Source organism: Mycteria americana, chromosome 7 (assembly GCF_035582795.1).
Source record: "Mycteria americana isolate JAX WOST 10 ecotype Jacksonville Zoo and Gardens chromosome 7, USCA_MyAme_1.0, whole genome shotgun sequence".
NCBI classification, from domain to species: Eukaryota; Metazoa; Chordata; class Aves; order Ciconiiformes; family Ciconiidae; genus Mycteria; species Mycteria americana.
The window spans coordinates 11,850,360-11,872,563 of record NC_134371.1 but is presented as its reverse complement, the minus strand read 5'-3'; the positions used below and the strand labels follow the sequence as shown (position 1 = coordinate 11,872,563).

The 22,204-nt window shown below is 67.8% G+C and overlaps 2 protein-coding genes across 2 annotated transcripts; one reads left to right on the top strand and one right to left on the bottom strand.

The window, feature by feature from the left end:
- Positions 1–538: 538 nt before the first annotated feature.
- Positions 539–12,140, bottom strand: SLC12A9 (solute carrier family 12 member 9). The gene is made up of 13 exons (XM_075507031.1): positions 11,874–12,140; positions 9,406–9,540; positions 9,096–9,233; positions 8,560–8,859; positions 8,203–8,310; positions 7,979–8,090; positions 7,712–7,869; positions 7,365–7,447; positions 6,900–7,024; positions 5,351–5,543; positions 5,014–5,188; positions 3,999–4,145; positions 539–3,543 (listed from the first exon to the last, which is right to left on the bottom strand). The coding sequence occupies exons 1-13, from the start codon at positions 12,067–12,069 to the stop codon at positions 2,699–2,701; spliced, it is 2,715 nt and encodes a 904-aa protein (XP_075363146.1). The 5' UTR covers positions 12,070–12,140; the 3' UTR covers positions 539–2,698.
- A 2,670-nt stretch (positions 12,141–14,810) lies between these two features.
- On the top strand, positions 14,811–21,570 carry PRSS56 (serine protease 56). Its single transcript, XM_075509074.1, has 17 exons — positions 14,811–14,832; positions 15,673–15,834; positions 16,484–16,681; positions 17,229–17,282; positions 17,629–17,818; positions 17,922–18,030; positions 18,110–18,269; positions 18,427–18,569; positions 18,695–18,854; positions 18,968–19,156; positions 19,263–19,424; positions 19,581–19,644; positions 19,922–20,084; positions 20,491–20,638; positions 20,770–20,859; positions 21,162–21,268; positions 21,397–21,570. The coding sequence occupies exons 1-17, from the start codon at positions 14,811–14,813 to the stop codon at positions 21,568–21,570; spliced, it is 2,295 nt and encodes a 764-aa protein (XP_075365189.1).
- Positions 21,571–22,204: the final 634 nt, after the last annotated feature.

The window sequence follows — 22,204 nt, the reverse complement described above, 5'->3', positions numbered from 1 at the left end:
CCGATCAGTATCATTTCTCCAGCAATGACAGCTTTTATTTGCACTGAAATGAATGCTGCAAAATTTCCAAGAAATAGCCGAGGCCCCGTTGGCTGCCCACCCCCGCGGGGCCAGGGCACGGGCAGCCGCCGGCGCCTGCCCCCCACAAGCCCCCAGCCGGCCCCTGCCCGCAGCCCCGCTCGGCAGCAGTGCCCAGGGGTGCTGGGCACACGCGTGTGCCAGTTTGCACACCCTGCGTTCACAGGTGTGTGCGCTCCCCTGGGCCCCCCCGCCCTTGAGCCCTGTGTGCGCATCACACCTAGGGGTGGGTATATATACACCCCAATACGTGTGCACGTATAGACACCCCTTGTGCACATGCATGCACCCCCTTGTGCACGTACACCCCCCCTGCACAGCACCCCCCTTCTGTGCACGCACACACACACACACACACACTCCTAGTCCATGCGTATCCCCCCTTAACGCATACACACACCCTGACCCCGTGCATATGTGCCCCTCCTTGTGTGCTGGCCCTCCCGCCCCCCACTTTGTATCCCCCCAGATCTCAGCACAGCACCCCTGACCTAGGGCACCCAGCTGCCAGGAGGGTTTGGGGGTCCCCCATGCACCACTCTTCCCCCCGGCACAGCCCAGCTCTTGGAGAAACTGAGGCACAGAGGGGACAGGCACAGATGGGTGCTCTCCCCACAGCCCACCACCTCTCCAGACACCGGCAGCGATGGGTGGGAGCCTGGAGAAGACGCAGGCTGTGTGTCTGTTTGTCTGTATGTTAGGAGGGAGGAAAAAATGCTGTTTGTGTAGGTGTGTGCCGCGTGGGCGTTGTGCGCCAGAGCTGGTGTGCCAGAGCTGCTGTGCCGGCGTGCGATGCTGCCTTTGCAGCGGCTGTGGACGCTGTGTGTGCGCGTCTGGGTGTGCACGTGTATGCCCGTGTCAGCCCCCTGCCCGCATCCCGGTGCGTGCGACGGCGTGTCTGCAGGGCTGGCATGGGCACACACATCCATGCGATGCCGTGTGGGCACCTCCGACTGAGACAGCATCCCCGGGTGTGTGACACTGTTTGCAGCCGGGTGTGCTCCCCACATGTGCCCGGGCACACGTGGCCCAGGGGTGATGAATGATGTTGGGGAGGGTGCCCCTGCATGTGCAATGCTGCACCCCCCTACAACGCAGTGGGGGGCTGTACACCCCCGGCCTCGGGTCCCCAGCTGCAGTGGAGATGGTGCCTGGCACGGCCAAGGTTAACTCTGCTGGAGCCCGTCGGCACGGTGCAGGGAAGCTTTAATTTAATGAAGTGTGAGGCTTTTTATGGGCTTTTAATTACGTGGTGATAATTAACATTATAGGCCGGCGGGTCCCGCTGGTGCCCGGCTGCCCTGTGCCAGCTCCCGCCTGTTTGTAAATAAACCCCGCAGGCCACGCAGTGCCCACCCCGGGACACCCACCTCCCGTGGTGGGGAGCAGAGCCAGCCCCAGCCCCCTGCCCACCCGCCAGGGTGGGGATTTGGGCACAAATTTGGGCACAGCCCACTGCAAAATGTGGGGAGGAAGCCCCCCCCCCCATTTTTTTCCCCCCAGCAGCACCCGGCCACCTGGGTTTTTCCAGCCCTCCAGCCGAGCCGAGCTGCCAGCTGGCAGTGTCAGGCTTGGCGAGAGCGGGCGCAGGCAGCAGTGCCACACTTGTCCCCCCCACTGGAGCCCAGCCTGGCCCGGAGCAGCCCCCCCTGTGCCGGGGCTAATAGGAAGCGATCCATCAGGCAAGGGCCGGGCGTGCTGCCCGCCTGCCAGGCACCTGATGGATTTATCACCCAGCACCCAGGCAATTTCCTGCGCTCCTCTAATCAATAAGCGGGGGGCAGGGGGCAATGCCAGCTCCCCCATACAGAGCATTATGGGGAGGTGGTGATGCCCCGTGAGACAGGTCCCAGAGCAAGGCCAGGGGACCCAGGTGTCCGGGTGAGGCCACCCCACCCCCATATCATTTTCCCCCTCCCTGACAGGACAAGGGGCTCAGACCCCATGTGGGGGGGCCCTACAGATTAAAGCATCTGGGTGCCCCCACCCAGCAGCACCAGGGGTGCTGAGCAAGATCTGGGGTGCCATAGACATTAGGGCCAGCACCCGGCTGCTCCCCCCCACAGCCTCACGCAGGGAACCCAGGCGTCCAGGCTCCCCTCCCCCACCCCTTCCCATTTAATTTTTCCTAATGAAAGGCAGGGAGGATGGCGGGGAGCTGGGGCACCAAGGTCGAGGCTGCCTTTAATCAATCCCCGCTGCTGGCTGGGTGCCCGGAGGAGCCGGCGGAGGAGAGGCTGGGGGCTGCAGGAGGGGGGAAGGACGGGGAAGGGGGGGTGCAGGGTGCCCCTAGCAGCCAACTGGGGCACCCAGTGCTTGACCCCCCTTGGGACTCCGCTATTCCCCACCTCCACCCCAAAGAAAAGGCACTGTGAATGCACCGTGCTGCCCGGCCGGTGCCAGGGCTGTGCCCAGATCCTGCCAGGGCAGCTTTAATACTCTGCAGGAGACACCCCCCCAAAAAACACAACCAACCCACACCCCCCCCGCACCCAGCCGCCGACCCCTCTCTGCGTGCCGCGGTGGGGACACCGGGGCTGGGGACAACGCCAGGCTCGGGCTGCTGAAGGCACTGGGCGAATGAGGGCACAGGGAGCGGCGGGGGAACCCGGGGGGTGACCTAGAGCTGGGTGCTGGTGACGGCACTCACCCCGTGCACCAACACGGTGGGGCCCAGCCCGCGGGTGAGCAGCTCCAGCTGGCGCAGGTAGAGCGGGTAGAGGCTGGTGTCGGCCGGCGGCCGCGGCAGGTAGAGGAAGCGCACGGCCGGCGCGGGGCTCTGCTCCAGGACGAGTTTGTTGGCGGCACAGACGTACTCATCCGACACTTGGGTGGTGTTGGCCGGGAAGTTCACGGCCCCTTCATCCTCCTCCTCCGCTGCCCCGGCAGGCGCCGGCCCCCCCGGGGGTCCCCGTCGGGTTTGCCAGTGCAGGCGGGTGACGGCATCCCAGGGCACCAGCTGGATCTGGGCCTGGATGCGCAAGTCCTTGAGGAGCTGGCGCAGCTTCTCCTCCTGGGCATGGGGCATGGCCCCCGCCTCCACGCAGAGGAAGAGGCGCAGGCGGGCCCGGCGCCAGGCCCGCGCCATGTTGAGGACGCAGGCCATCTGCAGCAGGAAGAGGCTGCAGGTGTCGGCGTAGCGGGCGCTGTCGGGCCGCAGCAGGTTGACGGGCCAGACGTGGATGGCGGGCGGGGGGCTGGCGGCCCGCCGCAGCTCCCAGGCCTTGTCCAGGCTCTCCAGCTGCCGGGCCAGCAGGACATTGCGAAGCATCTTCAGGGCATCAGCCACGATGCCCACGTACTCCCGGGCCGACAGCAGCTTGGGGGCGGCGGGTGCCCGCAGTGGGGGGAAGCCCAGGGGGACCTCTTCGCAGGTGCTGGTGAAGGCAGGGTGCCGGGCCAGCCCGTCCTGCGGTGCCGCGTCGTCGTAGAAGCCCAGCACCAGGGTGTTGGGGCGCATCCCACCTGCCGGAGAGACCGCACCGGCCCGGCTGAGCGGAGGTGGAGGGCCCCACCAGCCCTTCTGGCACTGCAGGTGCCAACAAGCCCCAGCTTGGCTTTGGAACTGCTCACCCTGGTGATTCCGGACCTCTCAGCATCATGCACCCAGATGCCTCCAAGACCCAGCTTGGCTTTGGCATTGCCCACCCAACACCTCTCCAAACTCGAGCTTGGCTTTGGCGCTGCCCAAACCAGGTGCTTCCAACCCCCTTGCCATTGGCCATCCAGGTGTCTTCAAGCCCCTCGACATTGCTAACACAGATGCCTCCAAGCCCCAACTTGGCTTCAGCATTGCTCACCCCAGATGCCTCCAAGGCCCAACCTGGCTCTGGCATCACCCACCCAGGTGCCTCCAACCCCCCTGGCACTTCTCACCCCATAGGGGCAGTGGGGTGGATCCTCACCCGGGCGCCACTTACCGAGGCCAGAGGTGAAGAGGAGCTGCCGGACACCATGCCGCACCGAGGGTGCGAGGGTGAGGCTGACAAAGGCCTTGACGTTCAGCTTGTCCACCAAGCTCAGCCACGAGTCCTGCTGGGGCTGCAGCGGGTCCGAGGGCAGCGTGTCTGGGTGGGGAGTGAGAACAGCATCAGGGGGTTGGGTACCCCACACCGGGAGCTCACCTTGGTGTCCCCACAGCACGCCCCCTGCAAAACCAGTGCCAACCCCTGTGCCCACCCCAGCACCCATGAGACAGGGAGGGTGGAAGCAGGTGCTTCCAGCCAGAGATATGAAATTATACATAAATATATAAAAAATACCAAGGCAGCCCCATCCCCCCTCCCCAATTTCAGGCCATTAGTCACCACGGCAACGGTGTGGGGGGGGAGCAGAGCCCGTGCATCCGCTGGGGCGGGGATGGGGACAGCCACGGCATGTGCCAGGCAGCACACGTGTGCAAACCAACACACACCGGGGTGCAAACACGCCTGAAGCACATGGATGCACAGCGGCAGGCATGAGGTGAGGATGGACACAGGCACACACATGTGCAAGGCTGTGCCGAGTGCGTGCCCACGCCTGTGCTGGGTGTGCGCAGGCATTGACCCGTGCAATGGGACCATGCTGTGTGGGGGCCCAGAGTAGCCTGGGTGGCACGTGCCATGTGTGCACACCAGCGCTGACACGTGCAGGAGCCCCAAGCACATGTGTAGGGACGAATACTTGAGCACACGTATGTGCAAGCATGCAGGATGTGTGTGCAAGCACATGTGTGCACAGGAGGCATGGGACAGACACAAGCCACCTACGTCCCCCACACCGTGCCAGGTCCAAGGTGCCACACGTGTGCCCAAAGTGCTGACATTCCCCCGCTATGCCCACCCTATCCAGCCAGGAGCTGGGTAGTCGTGGCACCCCATGGACTCTGGGAGCCCCCCAGCACCACAGCAAGGGGCAGAAGCCACCAGCGCCGGGGACAGGACAGACCCTCACCCAAGTCCTGCAGCTCAACGTGGCCCAGGACATAGAGGCCACTCTTCTTGAGGTCGTTGACGAAGTCGATGAGGCGGGCGCTGCCCCGCGGGTTCTGCACCATCAGCAGCATCTGCGGGCGCCAAAACTTGACATGATCCTTCCGGACGTCCAGCATCAGCAGGTACTTCCGCACCTGGCGGGAGGAAGGGAGGAAGGGTAACAGGTGAGGAACCCTCCTTCCTTCAACGAACCACCCATGGGGATGCCAGCCCCGAGGACACACTGGCTGGGATGAAGCTGACACGGGGACACCAGCTCTCCACTCCAAGAGGGGACAGCAGAGGACAGAGCTCACCTGGTGGAAGATGAGGGCCTGACTGATGTAGCCCCAGGTGCTGCTGGGCGAGAGGTAGTGGAGAGCAAGGAGGAGGAGGAGGAGGAAGCCCAGGCTCGCCGAGGCCGACACAGGGCTGATGAGGAACATCATGACGCAGCAGCCCGCGATGCCCAGCAGGCACGTATGCCAGGTGAAGTACCGGAAGGTGGGCCTGGAGCAGGGAGAAGGGGACACCCACTACCATGTGGCCCCCGTGCCAGCTGCAAGGCGGGCACGGCAAGGGGGGCTGTGCCAAGGTGCCAACCAGCCACCCCCAGCAAACCCCACTGTGCCAGCCCAGGGCATGTCAGGCACCGCAGATGTCTGCAGGAGAGGGCACAGGGGGGAGATGGTACCCTCCAAGGCATCGGGCAGCCCCTTGCTGCCAGCCCCTGGCAAACAGACGTAATGATGGTTATGGGGCTGGCACTGCCCTGGCACGGCCGGGGGCCAGGTAGTGTCGGGCAGCGTGTGGCAGTGCCGGCGGCCACGGCACCCGCTCAGCCTGGCGCAGGGAGGCGGAGGCGGAGGCAGGGAGGCAAGAAGCTGTTATTTTCTCTAATTGTTGTTTTTCCTGAAAGGTAATTAAAATCCTTTTCCGCTGCGCTTGATGGAGACCTCAGTGTGGGGAGGGGGGGGGGGCCCACCAGATGTGGGGTGGGCAAGGGAATCGTCACCACCCACCCCAGCAGCCTTCCCCCCAGACACCGATCCTGCCCCATCCGTGCCTGGCCACGGGAGCAGCTGGGGGGGGCCCAAGCCCCAGCCTGGCACAGACACCAGCTCTCCCTTGGGAATGGGGCACTCTGGGAGCTCGCCAGGCAGTGCCACCCAGCCCTGCTCGGGCATCGCCTCTGTCTCACCTGGGGGACTCTCCCTGCTTTGGAAGCACAGCACCCTGCACCAAGGGCAGCAGGCATCACCCAGGAGGGAAATGAGGCTCCCCCCAGCCACCCTGCTGTGCCCCCCCCAGATTTGGGCAGCCCTGCCAGGCCAGTCCCATGCCAGGGTACCCCACAACCCCCACCCCAGGCTGGGGCTGCCTGCCATGCACAATCCTCCTTCCTGGAAGATCTTCTCCTCCCCCCACCCAGGATCCCCCTCCCTCCTTCCCCCTTCCCCGTTAGTTTAATTAGCGCTAATGGAAAGTGGGCTCCATCACCGCTTGGCAAGCTGCCCGGGGGATGCCGGGCGGGCACAGGCTATAAATTACCTCCGGAAAGCCTAAGGGGAGGGGGCGGGTGGTACCCGGTGGTGCTGGATTTATCTGTACCCGCTCAGCAAAGCAGTGCCAGGGCGTGGGGACTGTGCCAAGCCAGTGCCACGCCGGGACCTGGCTCCTTCTCCCTCCCGAGGGATGGGGGTGTCTTTGCCCCTCTTAATGCCCAGGAGAGGGGTGCTCAGCATCTCTGCCCCGCAGAGGGGCAGCAGGCACAGGGATGGGAGGGTAACCGCAGACAGACGGATGGACGGACGGGTGCCTGCCCAACATCTGAGCGCAGCCTCCCTCCCCTGTGCCAGCGGGTACCTGAAGTTGGGGGCCGATGCCCACTCCAGTGCCAGGCAGGCCAGGTTGACGGTGGCATAAACCAGGAGGAAGAAGGTGGTCACGACCCCCGCGATGGTGTTGAGCTTCCCAGAGAAGAGCACCAGCTGCAGAGAGCATGGCAGGGGGGGCACAGGGTGAACGCACCCCCCGGGATGGCACTCCCGGCATGTGCCCAAGCCAGCCCTGCCGAGCCTGGGGCATGCCACAGCAGTGTGCCAGGAAAGGGTACGGGCAACTGCCACACGGGCACAAATTCCTGCCCCCTGCTGTGATTTATCCTTCATTTATGGGCTCAGGGAGGGAAGGGCACAGCCGCAGCAAGACACTTGGGGCAGGGGGATACCCAGGGGCAGGGGGATGTGCCAGGCTCCATGACACCCAGCCCAAGCGCCAACCCACCTTCACCCGGCAGGGCTGGGAAAGGAACACCACCGGCAAACTCACCTGTACCACCAGCCAGGAGAGGATCACTGCCATCACAGGGTTCCCACTCGCAGACGTCTTCTTGGCCAGCGCCAGCGCCCGACCTGCGGGCAGAGCAGGAAGGTTGGGCCGGGGCACCCGGGTGGGCACCAAAAGGCTTGGCCACCAGCCAGGAGTCCTGTCCCCACCCTGAGTGCTGAGGTGTGGGCAAACGCCAGGGCACGCAGGTGACCCAAGTGGGCACACACCAACCCATAAAAACATCACCCCACACCAGCAAGAGGGTTCCCTAGTGCCAGGGCTGGTCCCTCACAGGGACAACCTGCCGGGTGGGGTCTGGCAGGTGCCGGCGCGCTTCGGGCACTCACCAAAGAGATCATCCCGGGCCAGGGCGTAGAGGATGCGGGACGCCCCGATGAGGTTGCTCATGGCCGCAGAGAGGGTGGCAGCATAGATGCCCACCGTGACCAGGGGCGGAAAGATACTGATGTCACGCAGGAAGCCGTAGTCTTTCTGCAGGAGGGTCCTGGAGAGGGACATGCACAGGCTGGCACCCGCCTCGGCTCGGGCCAGCATGCCCTGGCACTGGGCACACCCTGGCATGATGGCCCCAGCGAGGGGACGGGTGGCTGTACCTGTTGCAGGTGGCACACATGAGGAAAGCCAGCAGGTTGTAGACGAGGTAGGTGAAGAGCACGGCAGAGATGGTGCCCCGTGGGATGGAGTAGCTCGGGCGCTTCAGGTCCCCTGTGGGCAGGAGCAGGCAGCATTAGTGCCCACAGGCACAGCTCCCCCCTGCTCTCCTCCAGCCTCAGCTCCCGCTCCTGGTGCCACCCAGCCCAGCACCCCCTGCCCGTACCTGACATGTTGGAGCCTGCCATGATGCCAGTGCAGCCATTGAACATCACCGCGAAGACGGAGCTGAAGCTCATCATCTGCCCGGTGGTGTAGTCCACCGCATACCCGCCTGCAGGACACACGGGCACAGACTGTGACAGGCTGTCCGGGGCGGCATAGCCCCACCATATACCCTCTCCTCAATGTCCCCATACGCTAACCACGGGAGAAACCACCCCACGGCACCTGTTCTGTGCCTGCAAGCTCCCCCCACCCTCTGGTGAGCCCCTACCAATGTGGAGGTGCCAGTGTCACCCCTCCCCGGGGCGCAGGTGCCACGGTGGGTGCAGTGGGCAGGGTGGGGAGAGCCGCTCCTCACCGCCCAGGTTGTCTCGCAGGGTGGCGAGCGAGAAGCCGGTGAAGGAGCCGTTCTCGGTCTCAGAGCCATTGAAGTAGGGCAGGCGGATGGGCACCCCAAGGGGCCGTGTAGCGAAGAAGCTGACGAGGATGGTGCCCAGGACACCCGCAACGATGAGGAAGATGAGGAAGGTGGCCTTGGCATAGATGGAAGCTCCCACGAGGCACACGAGGAGGCAGAGGGCCAGCAGCACAGTGCCGTAGAGCAGCTCGTACCAGTAGCTCTGAGGCAGGACGTGGACGCCTGTGCCCACTTTTTGCCCTGGGCAGAGAAAAGCCAGGATCAGCGGAGCTCAGAGGGGGCATCACTGCCCCCTCTGAGAGCTGAGAGCCACCGGCGTTGTGCCAGGCATGACAGGCACCAACTCACCGGCCAGAGGGCTGGGCGAGTCATGCCGGCTATGCCGGGCATGGTGCTTGGCACACCTGGCAGGACTTTAGGGCTACTCGGGTAAGGGACACCCGCTATCCCCTGCCACCACACACGGGGGTACTCACCAGGCGGGATCCCAAAGCTGTCCACCACCGCCTCCACCAGCCCCAGCACATAGAGGGCACTGCCACACACGTTGGCCAGGAAAAACATGATCCCGATGCTGCCCCCGAACTCCGGGCCCAGGGCACGGCTGATCATATCTTGCTCAAGTCAAGGGAAGATGCCAGCAGCCCAAACCACCATTGGGTGCCTCCACCCCTTCCTCCCAGGCCAGGGGGGTCACAGCCCCCGCGTAGCACCCCAAGGATGTTGGGTGGTCACCCAATTTTGGCGCACATGCCCTGCCCCAGCAGCACCCACAGCAAAGGATACAGTAGGCTCCTCCAGCATCCAGCGCCCCGTTGGTGGCGATGGCACACACAGACAGCACCGTCATGCCGATGATGAAGTACGACACCGCGAACATGGCCAGGGCTTGGTACAAGCCGGCATGGCCCACCACGAACCCTGCCGAGGATGGGGGAGAGGCCGGCGTGCCCGTTAGCTGTGCACGGACCACCCCCCAGAGAGGGTCCCCGGGCACAGCCAACCCCCAGACCTCATCCTCACAGAGGCACATGGGCTGCTCCCATCCCCCTGCCCACAGCTCCCCCCAAACATGCCACCCCCTTCCCTGCCAGGGTGGGGATGTCCCCACCCCAGGGTGCTGCCACCTCCCACCCGCAGCAGCACCCGGGGCCAGCCCAGCCGGTGCCCCCCACCTCAGGGCATCTGCACCCTCCTGCTGTGCCAGGATCAGGCCTGGGCGCACCCTGGGCACAGGCAGCTCAGAGGGGTACACCCAAAAAGCAAACAAACAGGGCAGGGGCTCTGCTGCCTGCCCGGCCCCGGGGCACTGCGGGGGGGGTGCCGGGACCCCCGTGCCCTGCTGCCACCCTCAGTGGGCAGGGGGTGCCTTGCACCCCAGATCTGGCACCCGGAGCCGATGGGCTCCCTGCACTCGCAGCCCCGCTTGCTCGCTGCAAAGCAGGAAGCAAAAGCGGCCCCAGGGGACAGGGCACCCAGAGGCCCCCGCGGCCCTGCCCGGGGTGACGGGAAGCGAGCCCGGCCGGCGGCACCGCGGGCAGGAAGGGGCTGCCCTCGGCTGGAGGGAGATGCCCTATCTCAGCCGCAAGCCAGGCCGCAGCCATGCCTGCGGGCAGCGAGGGGGGTGCCGGGGCATGGGCATCGCAAAGAGCCCTCGGGGAGACAGGCTGGGTTTGCGGGCACCCCTGCGATCCCTGGAAGGCCGGAGGGTGCCCAAGTGCCAAAAGCGAGGCAGGGGGGAATAAAGGGGTGCCCCAAAAGCAGTGTGGGGGTAAGCAGGAGGGGCTGCTCACCCTGGAGATCTGAGGGGTGTTTGAAGCAGGGGCTGCCGGGGGGAGCCACGGCCTCCCCAGGTGGGACAGTTTCTCTTCCCGGCAGCTCCCCTCCCCTCCCCTTGCACTTCCCTTCCAGCCCCATGGCCCCCCGGGGTAACGCACCCCCGGGCGGGGGGCCGGGGCAGGCGGGGGGACCCCGGTGCCCGCTGTGAGGTAGGGGTTGGGGGGTCAGAGCCTGCGGGAGGACCCCAAGCAGGGGGGTGGGAAGGGGGTGAGTGATGGCAGGGGAGAGCTGTGCCCACAGCCCACAGCTCAGGGGGTCCCCCGGGCAGGGGAAGGGGCTCAAGATCCCCCCCAGGGCCTACCGGGCCCCCCGGGCATGCAGCCAACTCCCGCCCTGGGCTGACTGTGGCGGAAAGTGAAAGAGGAAAAGCCTTCCCTGTTCCTGGACCAGGGCAGACGCTGCCTGCTCCGGGCCTCTGCCTGCCCCGGGCCGGGCTGGGGCATCTCCTCTCCCCAGGGCCCCCCAAAGGGCTGCCACCTCCCCTGGTCCATGCCCAGCTGCCCCCCCTAGTTCTCCTAGGTTGCCCAGTAACAGATTTATAACCTAAACTGGGAGCAGACTGGGACCCCATCTGGGCCCCCTGAACGGCACAGAGTGGGGGGGCAGCTGGGTGCCTGATGGGGGACACTGGGGTCCTGCCCTGGGAACACCATGTGGGAACTGGGAGGCAACTGGGGTGCTATACTGGGGGTGCTGGAACCCAGCCCCTGGGGGATGCCTGGGGAGCAGTGGGGTCCCAGTACTGGGGGATGGGGGGACACGAGGGCACTGGGATCCCACTTAGGGAAGGCACTGGGAAGGCACAGGGGTCCCGCCCCAGGGAGACTAGGGCTTCAGACTGGGGTCCCTTACTGGGGGCGCTGAGGTCCCTAACCGAGTTCCCGCCCTGTGGGTACAGCAGGAGCCCTGGGGCCCTAGGCTGGAGTGGTGAGGACACACAGCACTGGGACCCCAGCTTGGGGGAGATCTGAGGTGGTACTGACAGAGCACTGGGACTCCAGACTGGGGGGCTGCACAGAGGGCACTGGGAAGGCACTGGGGCCCGACTGGGGAACCGGGGTGAGCACTGGAGGGGAGCACTGGGACTTCAGAGAGCGAGGCTCGGGAGAGGGCACTGGGAGGACACTGGGGACCCGGACTGGGGGAGCTCTGGGGGGAGCACTGGGACATCAGACTGGAAGGATGGGGAGGGAGCACTGGGAGGGCAAAGGGAGGATACTGGGGCTCCAGACTGGGGGGCTCGGGGTGAGCACGGGGGCTCTGGACTCGGGGGGCTCCGGAAGCGGGGAGCCTCATGAGGACACGGGGCCCGCACTGGGGGTGTCGGGCAGGGCTGGTGAGTCTCGGGGGGCCCCGGACGGCGGCCGGGGGGGGGGGGGGGAGGCGGGGGCGCCCGGGGGGGCAGCGGCACTCACCGAGGCGCAGGAAGAGGACGACGCTGAACATGGAGAGCAGCGTGGGCACCACGACGCCCAGGAAGGTTGGCAGCTTGCGGGGGGCAGCGGCGGCGGCGGCGGCCCGGCCGCGGGCGCGCTCCCGGCCCCGCTCCTCCTCGCCCGAGCCGCCGCACAGGCGGTACGTGAGCAGCGCGCTCCGCTCCGAGCTCGCCATGGCCCGGCACGGCCCCGGCCCCCGCCGGCCCCGAAACGCGCCCGGCCCCGGCCCCGGCCCCGGCCCCGGCCCCGGCCCCCGCCGGCCCCGCCCGCCGACCCGGGCCCGACCCGCCGTGCCCCGCCCACAGCCCCGCCCCTTCCAGCTGACCACGCCCATGAGCCGCCGGATAGGCCACTCCTCCGGACCCGCCCCGCCGGATAGACCACGCCCCAACCTGCCGGTAGGCCACGCCCCAACCCCGAGGGTACGCCCCGCCCCCGGGGCCGCCCAACCATATAGGCCCCGCCCCAGCCTGCCGTCTAGCTCCGCCCCTCTGTTGACCCCGCCCACAGCCCTCGGCCCCAAATGTACCCCCACAGTGGGCCCCCCCGCCGCCCCCCTACCCCAGAGGTGTCCCACCCCACCACCCCCACAGTGACCCCCCCAGCCCCAGCGTCACCCCACACCCCAAATCCCCCGAGCCCCCGGCCCCCTCGGGGTCTCCCCACTCCTGGTACCCGGCACTGACCCCCCATCCCGAGACTCACCCCACTCCTCCCGGCACCCCAAAACCGGCCCTCGCGCCCCTGCATCGCCACACGTCCCCTGCCCCCGACCCCCCAACTGCCGGAGTCGCCCCGTGGCCAGCACCCCGATACCGACCCGGCACCCCCAGGCTGCTCCCAGAGACCCCGGTACTGCCCCCCCCGGTGCCCGCTCCCCGCGCCCCCCTCGCCGGTGCCGGCCGGGCTCGGCTGCCCGCGCCAATTACCGGACAATCGGGGCCCTCGGGGGCGCCGTCCCTCCCTCCCTCCCTCCCTCCCCGCCGCCGGGGCTGGGATCTGCCCGGGCCCCGGGGTCCCACTGCCGCCGTCGCCCGGGACGGCCGAGCGCCTCGCCAATTAGGTTAATGGGGTTGGCACCGGCACCGGGCCCGGGAGGGGGGGGCGCGGTGGGGCCGGGGGTGAACCCCACGCCGGCCTTGGGCACCCGCGGTCCACCGAGCGGTTGACCCCCCACGGCGCAAGCCCGTGACACGAGTGGGGGGATCCGTGCGGGGACACCGGGGACCGCTCCCCGCGGTGGAATGGCGCTGCGCCCCCGTCCCCCCGTCCCCCGTGGGGCGGAGGCGCAGCGTGCCCCCGCGGTGTCCCCGCGGCCGAGGTGGGAGCCCGGCGGGGCCGGGGCTTTCATCTCCGGCGGGCCTGTCGCCGTGCCAGCCGCGGGCAGCGCCGCGCCTTTGATGTGCCACTGAAGCGGCATTGTCCGCGCCCCGCTGGCACCATCGGGGCCGGGGGGCCGGGGGGAGCGCGGCACGGCCGGGGCTGCGGGCACGGAGGCGCCCCTGCCCCGAATGGGGACGGGGGTGGTGGCACGAGCACCCCCTCGGCCCCCAAATGGGGATGGGGACACGGGCACCTCCTGCACCCAACGGGGACGGGGGGGGGGCGGGGAGGCACCCCCTAAGGAGGAGAGAGAGGAGGGCGTGGGCACCCCCTGTCCCCAAATGGGGATGAGGACACGGGCACCCCCTGACCTCTAAATGGGCAGGGGGACACGGGCACCTCCTGCCCCTAACAGGGACAGAGGTGTGGACCCGGGCACCCCTGCCCCTAACAGGACAGAGATGGGGGCACGGGCACCCCCTGTGCCCCAAAAAGGTGATGGGGATGTGGCCGCACCCTGCCCCGCCAAAGGAGCGGAGCCTGGGCCCATGGGCATGGGAGGGTGGCAATGGGGGCAGGAGGGCAGTGTGGGCACCCCAAAAGTGCAGGGACATTGACAAGCCAAACTGTAGACACTGGGGAGACCCTCTGCAGCTGGGCAGGCGAGTGCGGCCCCCCTATCCCAGGGGCCAAAGCTGCCCCCCAGACCCGGGCACGCTACCCGCTCGCTGCCCGCTCGCTGCCCGCTCGCTGCCTGCCGCTGCCGAAAAGCAAGAGGCAGCCCCTGCCTCGCCCCCACCTGCCCCCCCCGGTACCCCCCCGGGGAGCGTCCCCCCTCCTGCACCCCAGGCGAAGAACGGCCTTAGTCTGGACGCGGGGTGCTGGGGGGGCACCGTGGGGGGGTCCCCGGGGGCAGCCGGTGCTCAGCCCGGGGGTGCAGTGCCCCGTTCAGCCGGGGTTGGGCTGGCACACAGAGGGGGATCCCCACGCACCCCCCCCCCCGGCAATGTCCGCCCGGCCGCTCCCGGCGCGCTGCCCGCCTTTGAAGCCCCCGGAGGGTCTCCCACGCCCGGCCCGGGCCCCCCGCGCCCCGCAGCCGCCGGTGCGTTCCCACCCGCCCGCTGCCCCCGCCCGGGGCCCGCCGGAGGGAGGGTGGCGCGGCCGGGGCTTGGCGTGAAAATGATCAAGGGCCGCGGGCAGCGCCGGAGCGCAGCGCCCGTCTGATGCTGCCCGCCCGGAGGCCCCGTCGAACAAAGGCGGCATTGAGGCCCCGGCTGCGCCCCCCCCGCGCCCCCCGCCCCGAGCTGGCATCTTGGCGCGACATTAATGAACTCGCCTGTTTGTGCTCCCCCGGCCCCTCTCTCCTCCCACCGCCCGGGGGGCACCGTATATATCCATCCCTCCTCGCCCGCCTCGGGCATTTCGGGGGCTCCCCCCCTCCTGCCCCCCTTTGACCGCCCGGGGATGGAGCGAGGAGGGAAGAGGACACGGGGCGCTCTCCTCAGGGTCCACCTGGTCACCCCCATGCTGCTGCCGCTGCTGCCGCTGCTGCAGCTGGCGGGGGGGGCCCCCCTGGGCCAGGGGCTGTACCCCATGCCAGCCGGCGTCCTGCAAGGTCAGTGGGGCACGGGGACGGAGCATCTTTGCGGAGGGTTTGGTTGCGGACGAGGCGGCTGTAGGAGCCGGGACTCCTGGGTTCACTCTCAGGAAGGGGGGGAAGCGCAAGCAGGATGCCCGGGCCCTGGCAAAGCCCCCCATACCCGCGCTACCTGTACTGGGTGGCAAACGCTGCCTGTGGCACCTGGGGACACTGGGGTTGCAGGGAGCGGTGTGGTTCATGTCCCGCGGCTGCCAGCGCTCCCTCCTGCCCCGGGTACCTGCGCCAGCTCCAGGGGACCCTCTGCAAGGGCACGGCCAGCAGGAGGGCGGCTGTGGGTGGGTACGGGTGGGCACAGGTACGGGCACACGTGGGGATGCACATACAGGGCACGTACAGGACTGCACACACGTGGGCACACGCAGGGACATGCAGACACAGGCACACAGACCCTGGCACACACAAGTGAGCACCCAGGGTGTGGCACAGGTGTGCACAGAGGTGCACGCACACGGACACGCATGGGCACGCAGGGGCACACCTGCCCAGGCTCACACCCTGCTCCATACCCACATTTGCACACGTGTGTTCACAGGGTGCCCACGTGCAGCAGGCACACACAGGCCCGGGCAAACACCCTCCCCACACCGTGCGCCCATGTGCCAACCCCACCAGGGAGGTGACCGTCGTGCCTGTCACCCTAGGCAATGCCAACAGGTGACAGGTCCTGCGTAGCCTGACTCCCACCATGGAGATATCAGGGCATGGGCACTGGGTGGGCTGGGGGCACCCCGTGGCCGCGGTGGGGGGCAGTGGTGGGGGCACCGGGGGTCTGAGTGCCCTGCATTTGCCCGGCAGCGCTGTCGAGCCGGGGGACGCTGGTGCTGGAGGCGGCGCTGAGGAGCGCGTTGCTGGCGCTGGAGCGGGCACTGGCTGAGCAGCAGCGGCAGCGGGGCGCCTGCGGGCTCTGTGCCCCCTGCCTCTTCCCCCCCTGCACCAACCTCACCCGCCACTGCCCACGTGAGTCACGGCCCCCGGCCCCGATGGCCCCATCCCCAGGAGACCCTACCCAAACAAAGCCCAGGGTCCCCACCCAAACACTGCCCAGGGTCCCTATCCAAACGCTGCCCGCGGTCCCTATGCAAATACCACCCCATGCCCAAGAGACCCTACCCAAACACGCACCCATGCCTGGAGACCCTACCCAAATATTGCTTTGGGTCCCTAACAAAGCACCACCCCATCCCCTAGAAACCCTATCAAAATGACACCCCAAGACCCTACCCAAACAGTACCCCCTCCCCTGTAGGCTTTACCCCATAGGCTTTACCAAAACAGTGCCCAGACTCCCAAAACATATCCCTAACTGCTAGAGACCCTACCAAAGCACCAGAGACCCTACCCAAGGAATTCCCCATCCTCTCTAGATCCTACCCAAACATCACCTAGAGCCCTACTCAAAACATCATCTGATCCCTTGTCTCCTTCCCAGACATCCCCGCAAAAACACATCCCAGCACCCAGGAGACCCTACCAAAACATGCCAGCACCGCAGGCCCATCGCGCCCCCTTCCCACCCGTCCCAAAGCGGAGCCCGCGGTGGCCCAGGTGGAGGTGGGCAGGAGGCAGGGAGGACATGGGGATGCCCACGGCCCTGCTGTCCTTGCAGCGCCGGCCGTGCCCCCCGCCATGCCCCCCAGCTGCCAGGCCCTGCTGGATGCCCAGGCGCTGCCCGAGCTGCCCCAGCGCAACTGGGCACTGAGCCAGGCCTGTGCCCCCTACCAGCGCCTGTGCCCACCCGAGGGGGCCCAGCACGCCTGCGCCCCACTCAGCGCCCGGCTCTGCCGCCACCGCCTCCAGGAGTGCCGTGAGTGGGCACCCGCATCGCCCCTGGCTCCTCCCAAAGAAGGGAGACCCTACGATAAACAAACAGGGCACTCCAGGGGATGCCTGGGATTGCCTGGAGGGGATATGGGGCATTGCGGGTGACAGGGCGTGCTGGGGTGGGGTGGGGAGGTCAGGGAGGTGGGGGTACGGTAGGGTGATGGGAGAGCTCTGGTGGGATGGGAGACTGGGGGGGATGGAGGGATCTGGGGTGAGAGGTGGAGATTTGGGGGATGGAGGTACTGGGGGCAATGAGCGGATTGGGAGGAATGGGGTGTTGAGGGACGATGGAGACTCTGGGGTGGGAAAGGGGAGTGTGGGGGAACGGGGCAAGGGGAGGTGACGGACAGACTGGGGACACCGAGTCACCGGGGGTGACAAGCACTCCTGGGGTGTACAGGGGCTCTTGTTTGGGATGATGGAGGTCTGGGGGTCACTGAATGGAACCAAAGGGAATTGGGGACAGCAGGCACATGGCGGTGACATCGGGGTGGGGTGTCCCCACTTGCCATGACAGCCTGTCCCCACAGGGACGGCCGCCACAGCCCCGGACCCCGATGCACCAGCAGAGGTGGCGATGCCAGGTGAGCCAGGGCAGCCCCGTGGTGCCCACGCCACCCCCCCCACCATACCGGTGGGCGTCCCCGGCCCCTCGGCTGCCTGCTGGGCCGGGGGGCAGAGGTTAGCGTCGGCAGCTGCCGGGCCGCGGGGTGCCCCCGTCCCGCCGCCCGCTCGCCTCCGTGAGCAGAATGAGGCTTGACAGCACGCCCAGCGCAGCCTGACCCCCCCGGGGGCCACCCGCCACTCCCACCGCCTGCCATGGCCATCCCGGCACCGCCGTGCCCGGCCACCCCGTGCCCACCCAGGAGAGGTGGCGTCCCGGCAGTGGGGCTGCAAGACCCCCCCTCTCACCCCAGCTTTGTCCCCCAGGGAGCTGCGGGCGCCGCGGGGGCCCCCAAGCCAACGCCACGGCTCCCCGAGGACGGATCATGGGCGGCAGCGTGGCCCCACGGGGGGCCTGGCCCTGGCTGGTGTCGGTGCGGCTCCATGGGGAGCTGATGTGCGGAGGGGTGCTAGTGGGGCACTCCTGGGTCCTCACCGCAGCCCACTGCTTCGCCGGGTACGGTGGGGGGCACGGCAACATAGGGATGATGTCCCTGCAGAGGGGGGCATGGGGTGGCACCCCTGTCACCCCTGTAACTCACTGCCCGCCACCCTGCCAGGAACCAGAATGAGCTGGCGTGGATGGTGGTGGTGGGCGACCATGAGCTGGGCAAGCCGGACGTGGGCGAGCGGGCAGTGCCCGTCCGGCGTATCCTGCCTCACCCCAAGGTCAGTGGAGGTGGGCACCCCCTGACCTCACTGTGCATGCTCCAGGGCCCCCCACTGACACCCCCCCATCTCCTTCCAGTTTAACCCCAAGACATTTCACGGGGACCTGGCGCTGCTGGAGCTGGCGGTGCCGCTGGCCCCATCGCCCACCGTCAGTCCCGTGTGCCTGCCCAGCGGCCCCTCGGAGCCCAGCCCCGGCACCGCCTGCTACATCGCAGGCTGGGGCTCCCTGTACGAAGGTAGGTGCCACCCCAACACCCGCGGGATCTGTGGGGTGTCCCCCTCAGTGCCCTCTCTGATGCCCAGTGCCGATGCACCGAGCGAGGGCAGGGAGGTGCAACAGAGAGGGGGGTGCCCGGGCACGGGGGACCCCGTAACAGGTGCCTTGCCCGGCAGAGGGGCCGGCAGCCGACGTGGTGATGGAGGCGCGAGTGCCCCTGCTCAGCCAGGAGACGTGCCGGGGTGCCCTGGGCAGGGACATGCTCACCAACGCCATGTTCTGTGCCGGGTACTTGTCCGGCGGCATCGACTCCTGCCAGGTAATGCCCAGGGCTCAAAAGTCCCTCGTGGCACACAGCGCTGGGCACGTGCCGCAGCCCAGCACAGCCTGGCAGCGCGGTTGGGGTCCCGGCCCAGACCGATGCACGGGCATCCCCCCTCCCAGGGGGACTCGGGGGGCCCACTGGCATGCCAGGACCCCTCCTCGCACCGCTTCATCCTCTACGGTATCACTTCGTGGGGCGACGGCTGCGGCGAGCGGGGCAAACCCGGCGTCTACACCCGTGTCGCTGCCTTCGCGGACTGGCTCAGCCTCCAGATGGACCGTGAGTGCCGCCGGCCGTGCCGGGGGGGATGGAGATGCCCAGGGCGCTGCGGGGATACGTCGCCCTGGGAAGGGGGTGTTCAGCACCTCATGGCAGCCCCGGTGCCCTCGCAGCTGCCCCCGGCAGCCGGGAACCGAGCTGCTTTGACCTGCTGGCGCTGGCCCAGCTGCCCCCTGAGCAGCAGCCGCCTGAGCGTGCCCGCCTCTGCGCCTTCTACGCCGGGTCCTGCCGGGGCCCCCAGGGCCGGGCTGCCTGCGACCGCCTGTCCGAGGAGACCTGCCGCGCCAGGACGAGACGATGCGGTGAGCCGGGGGTCAAACCTGGGTGAGGGTATGGAGTGGAACCCCGTTTCTGGCAGCGTGGGGCTGGCGTGGTGCCGGGGCCATGACTTTCCCACTGCGCCCGCAGAGTTGCGCTCCTACGCCCAGACCTTGGTGGATCTCCTGCGCCAGGCTGGGGACTTCATCCGAAACCAGTTCGACTTCTCCTTCCTCACCCGCGCCCTGCCCCAGCTCCTGGGCAAGATCTACGGGCACCTCTTCCACCCCCGCGTCCGCAGGGATACCCCAGGTACCCTCCCGGGCTGGGCCACCCCGAGCCCGCTTGGAATCCCATTGGCCCCCCCATGCCAGTGGCCAGGGCACCAGTAGCCTGCAGGACTCTCACTGGCACCCCCGTGAGAGTCCCCTACACCTTGTCCCTCCTGTCCCTTTCTTGTCCCCACAGGCCTGGCTGTGGCAGGGGGCCAGCCCAGCTCCATGGCAGAGGGACCCCAGAGACCTCCCACCAGGTGAGGCATGGTGGGCCACGGGACAAGGGGGGGCTAAAGGGTTTTAGGAGGTGGGCAAGACGCCCATGGGCGCTGACATGGCTTTTTGGGGATGGCCTAAAGCATTGGGGTCCTGCTCTTCCTGCAACCAGGGCACACCCGGATGGAGGTGGGCACGGCCCCCCGGGGTGCCCAGGGCCAGCCAGGTCCCACCAGGGGTGCGCAGGGCAGGGGGTGGCACTGCCCAGGGACAGGTGCCACCGGGCACCTGCCTGAGCTCGCCCTGCTGTGCTTGCAGGTGGGGGGCCGGGCGGCCGCCCGCCTTCGCAGGGCTCTTTGGGGCCGTGGGACCCCGGCTGCAGGACTGGGTGGAGGCGCTGAGGGCCATGGGGGGGGGCAGCCCCCCAGCACCCACCCTGGACGGGGGGCAGCTCCCCGGGGAGACGTGGCTCTTCTTGCAGGTATTTGGGGAGGGATGGGCTGGGGGGAGCCCCTGCCCCTCTGTTAACAGTGCCACCGGGGACCAAAGCCCAGCAGTTCCCCCATGTCCCCTCCTGACATCCCTTGGGCCCATCATCCCCTGTGCAGCCACAGAAGTGGCATCTCCCACTCTGCCACCATAGAGGGGGCATCTCACCCTCCCCAGGTGAAACCAGTGCTCCCAGTCCAACCAGTGCAGAGCCAGCCATGGGTCTGACCCCGCAGCTTAGGATCTGACCCAACACAGTCATAAAGACGTCGTGTGTCCTCAGTGCCCCATCCGACACCGGCCCAGCCGTGCCCTGTGCTCTGCCACTGTGCATCTGATGGTGCCCATGGGTGCCCCGTGGGTGCCCCAGCGTCCATCTTGTCCCCCCTTCCGTTCAGCAGGGTGAGGAGGTGGTGGAGGAGCTGGTGGGACAGGGACGAGCCTTCCTCGCCCAGCTGCGGGCGGAGCTGGACCTTGGCACCCCTCTTGAAGCCACGGAGCTGCGATCGGCACCCAGAGAGCTGTCAGGGACCCCCATGCCGAGCCGTGAGCCCTGGGAGCTGGAGGGGCTGGGGCCAACGGGGCGGCGGGGTATCCATCCACCGGCCGTCTCTGTGCCCAGGCAGTGCCCACTGGCCGCGTCCCCGCCGGGGTTTTCACACCTCTCTCGGTGGCAGGGTCCGCGCCGAGGGAGAAACGGGAGCTGGTGCCCACGGAGCTGCCGAGGGTGGAGGAGGAGGAGGAGGAGGAGGCAGGCACAGGCAGAGGTAAGTGCCCCACAGCCCCTGGCCACTGTGGAATGCCATATGCCACCATGGGGACGGTGGCAAGCCTGGCCTTGCCTTCGCACTCCGGTCCCAGGGCTGGTTGTCCCATGTTGGTGGGACAGCCTTCGGCCGTACCCCCCCTCCACAGGGACCCTCTGCCCCTGCTCCCTCAGCATCCCCGGAGCATGGGTGCTCCTCCCCGGGGCGGGCGGCAGCATGGTGCCCCCGTGACTCGTCCCACCCCTCAGCGCACCCCTGATGTCCCCCCTCCATCTCTTTCCTGCCCGTCCCTGGGGCTGCAGCCTGCCCCGGCCTCAACGAGTCAGTGGTGCGGGTGGGTGCGGTGCGGGAGCTGTACGCCTGGGTGCTGCGGGTGCCCGAGCCGGACCTGGCCATGACCTTCCAGGAGGTGAGTGCCTCGTCCAGCTGCTCCAAGCCCCCTGTCCCGGCAGGCAGGCGGGGCCACCCCCCAGACCATCACCATCCCGCTGTGGCCCCGGCCCCCCCGGGACTCACAGTGTTTTCATCTTCTCTCAGATCCTGGTGGATTTGGGCTCCAAAAACACCAAGGGGCTGTACCGGGCGCAGGTGCGGGCCACGGTGGGGGGCCGCCCCACGGTCTTCACTGGCCTCGTGGGGCTGGAGAGTGACTCGCTGGCCCGCAGCATGCCTGGCCTCGTCGCTTTGGCGCTCGAGGCGCTGAAAACCTAACGGTGCCCGCGGTGCCCTGGGGCACCATGCCAGCATGGGGACGGGGCGCTGGGGCAGGGCTCTCTCATGTCCTTCAAACACAGCTCCCTTCCCAGCTCAGGCTATTCCACCCTTTTGACCCCCATCGTGCCTCAGTTTCCCTCTTCCCACCAGCTCTGTCTGACCTCCCCAGGGCAATGGGGCACCAGGGGGCACCTGGAGCATCTCAGCCGGGGATCACAGCCCTCTTGTCCCCTGGGACCCCCACCTTGGCAAGCCCACCCCCACTCCATTTTCCCTAGAGGCACTCGGGCTGTTATTTATTTATACAGAGAAAGGTTTATTTTTGAATAAAGAAGGGCTCTATTTTTCAGTAGCTGGCGAGTGTGAAGCGGGTGCTGTGCCACCCCGTGCTGGCGAGGCAGGTGCCGGTGGGGGGACTTTCCATGGGGGATATGACATCCTATTGCATCCCCCTTCCCATTCTCCTGTACCCCAAAGTGATGTCCCCAGCCTCGGTTCCTGCCCCTGGCATCGGTGCTGTGCCCAGCCTGGCACGGACTCCCCAGCCCCCCCCGGGGGTCGGGCACCCCTCCTGCACACCGCGGCACCCGTAGCACAACACCGGTGCCCACCCCTGGTGCCACCCCGTCGG

What these genes read in the sequence shown, in the direction of transcription:
- SLC12A9 (XM_075507031.1), bottom strand. Translation starts at nt 12,069, where the DNA reads ATGGCGAGCTCGGAGCGGAGCGCGCTGCTCACGTACCGCCTGTGCGGC. An exon ending in CGTCCTCTTCCTGCGCCTCG is followed by an intron (nt 9,541 to 11,873) that starts GTGAGTGCCGCT and finishes CATCCTCGGCAG; the next exon opens with GGTTCGTGGTGGGCCATGCC. An exon ending in TCTCCTGGCTGGTGGTACAG is followed by an intron (nt 7,025 to 7,364) that starts GTGAGTTTGCCG and finishes TGCTCTCTGCAG; the next exon opens with CTGGTGCTCTTCTCTGGGAA.
- PRSS56 (XM_075509074.1), top strand. Translation starts at nt 14,811, where the DNA reads ATGCCAGCCGGCGTCCTGCAAG. An exon ending in GTATCCTGCCTCACCCCAAG is followed by an intron (nt 18,031 to 18,109) that starts GTCAGTGGAGGT and finishes ATCTCCTTCCAG; the next exon opens with TTTAACCCCAAGACATTTCA. An exon ending in GGAGGCAGGCACAGGCAGAG is followed by an intron (nt 20,860 to 21,161) that starts GTAAGTGCCCCA and finishes CTGGGGCTGCAG; the next exon opens with CCTGCCCCGGCCTCAACGAG.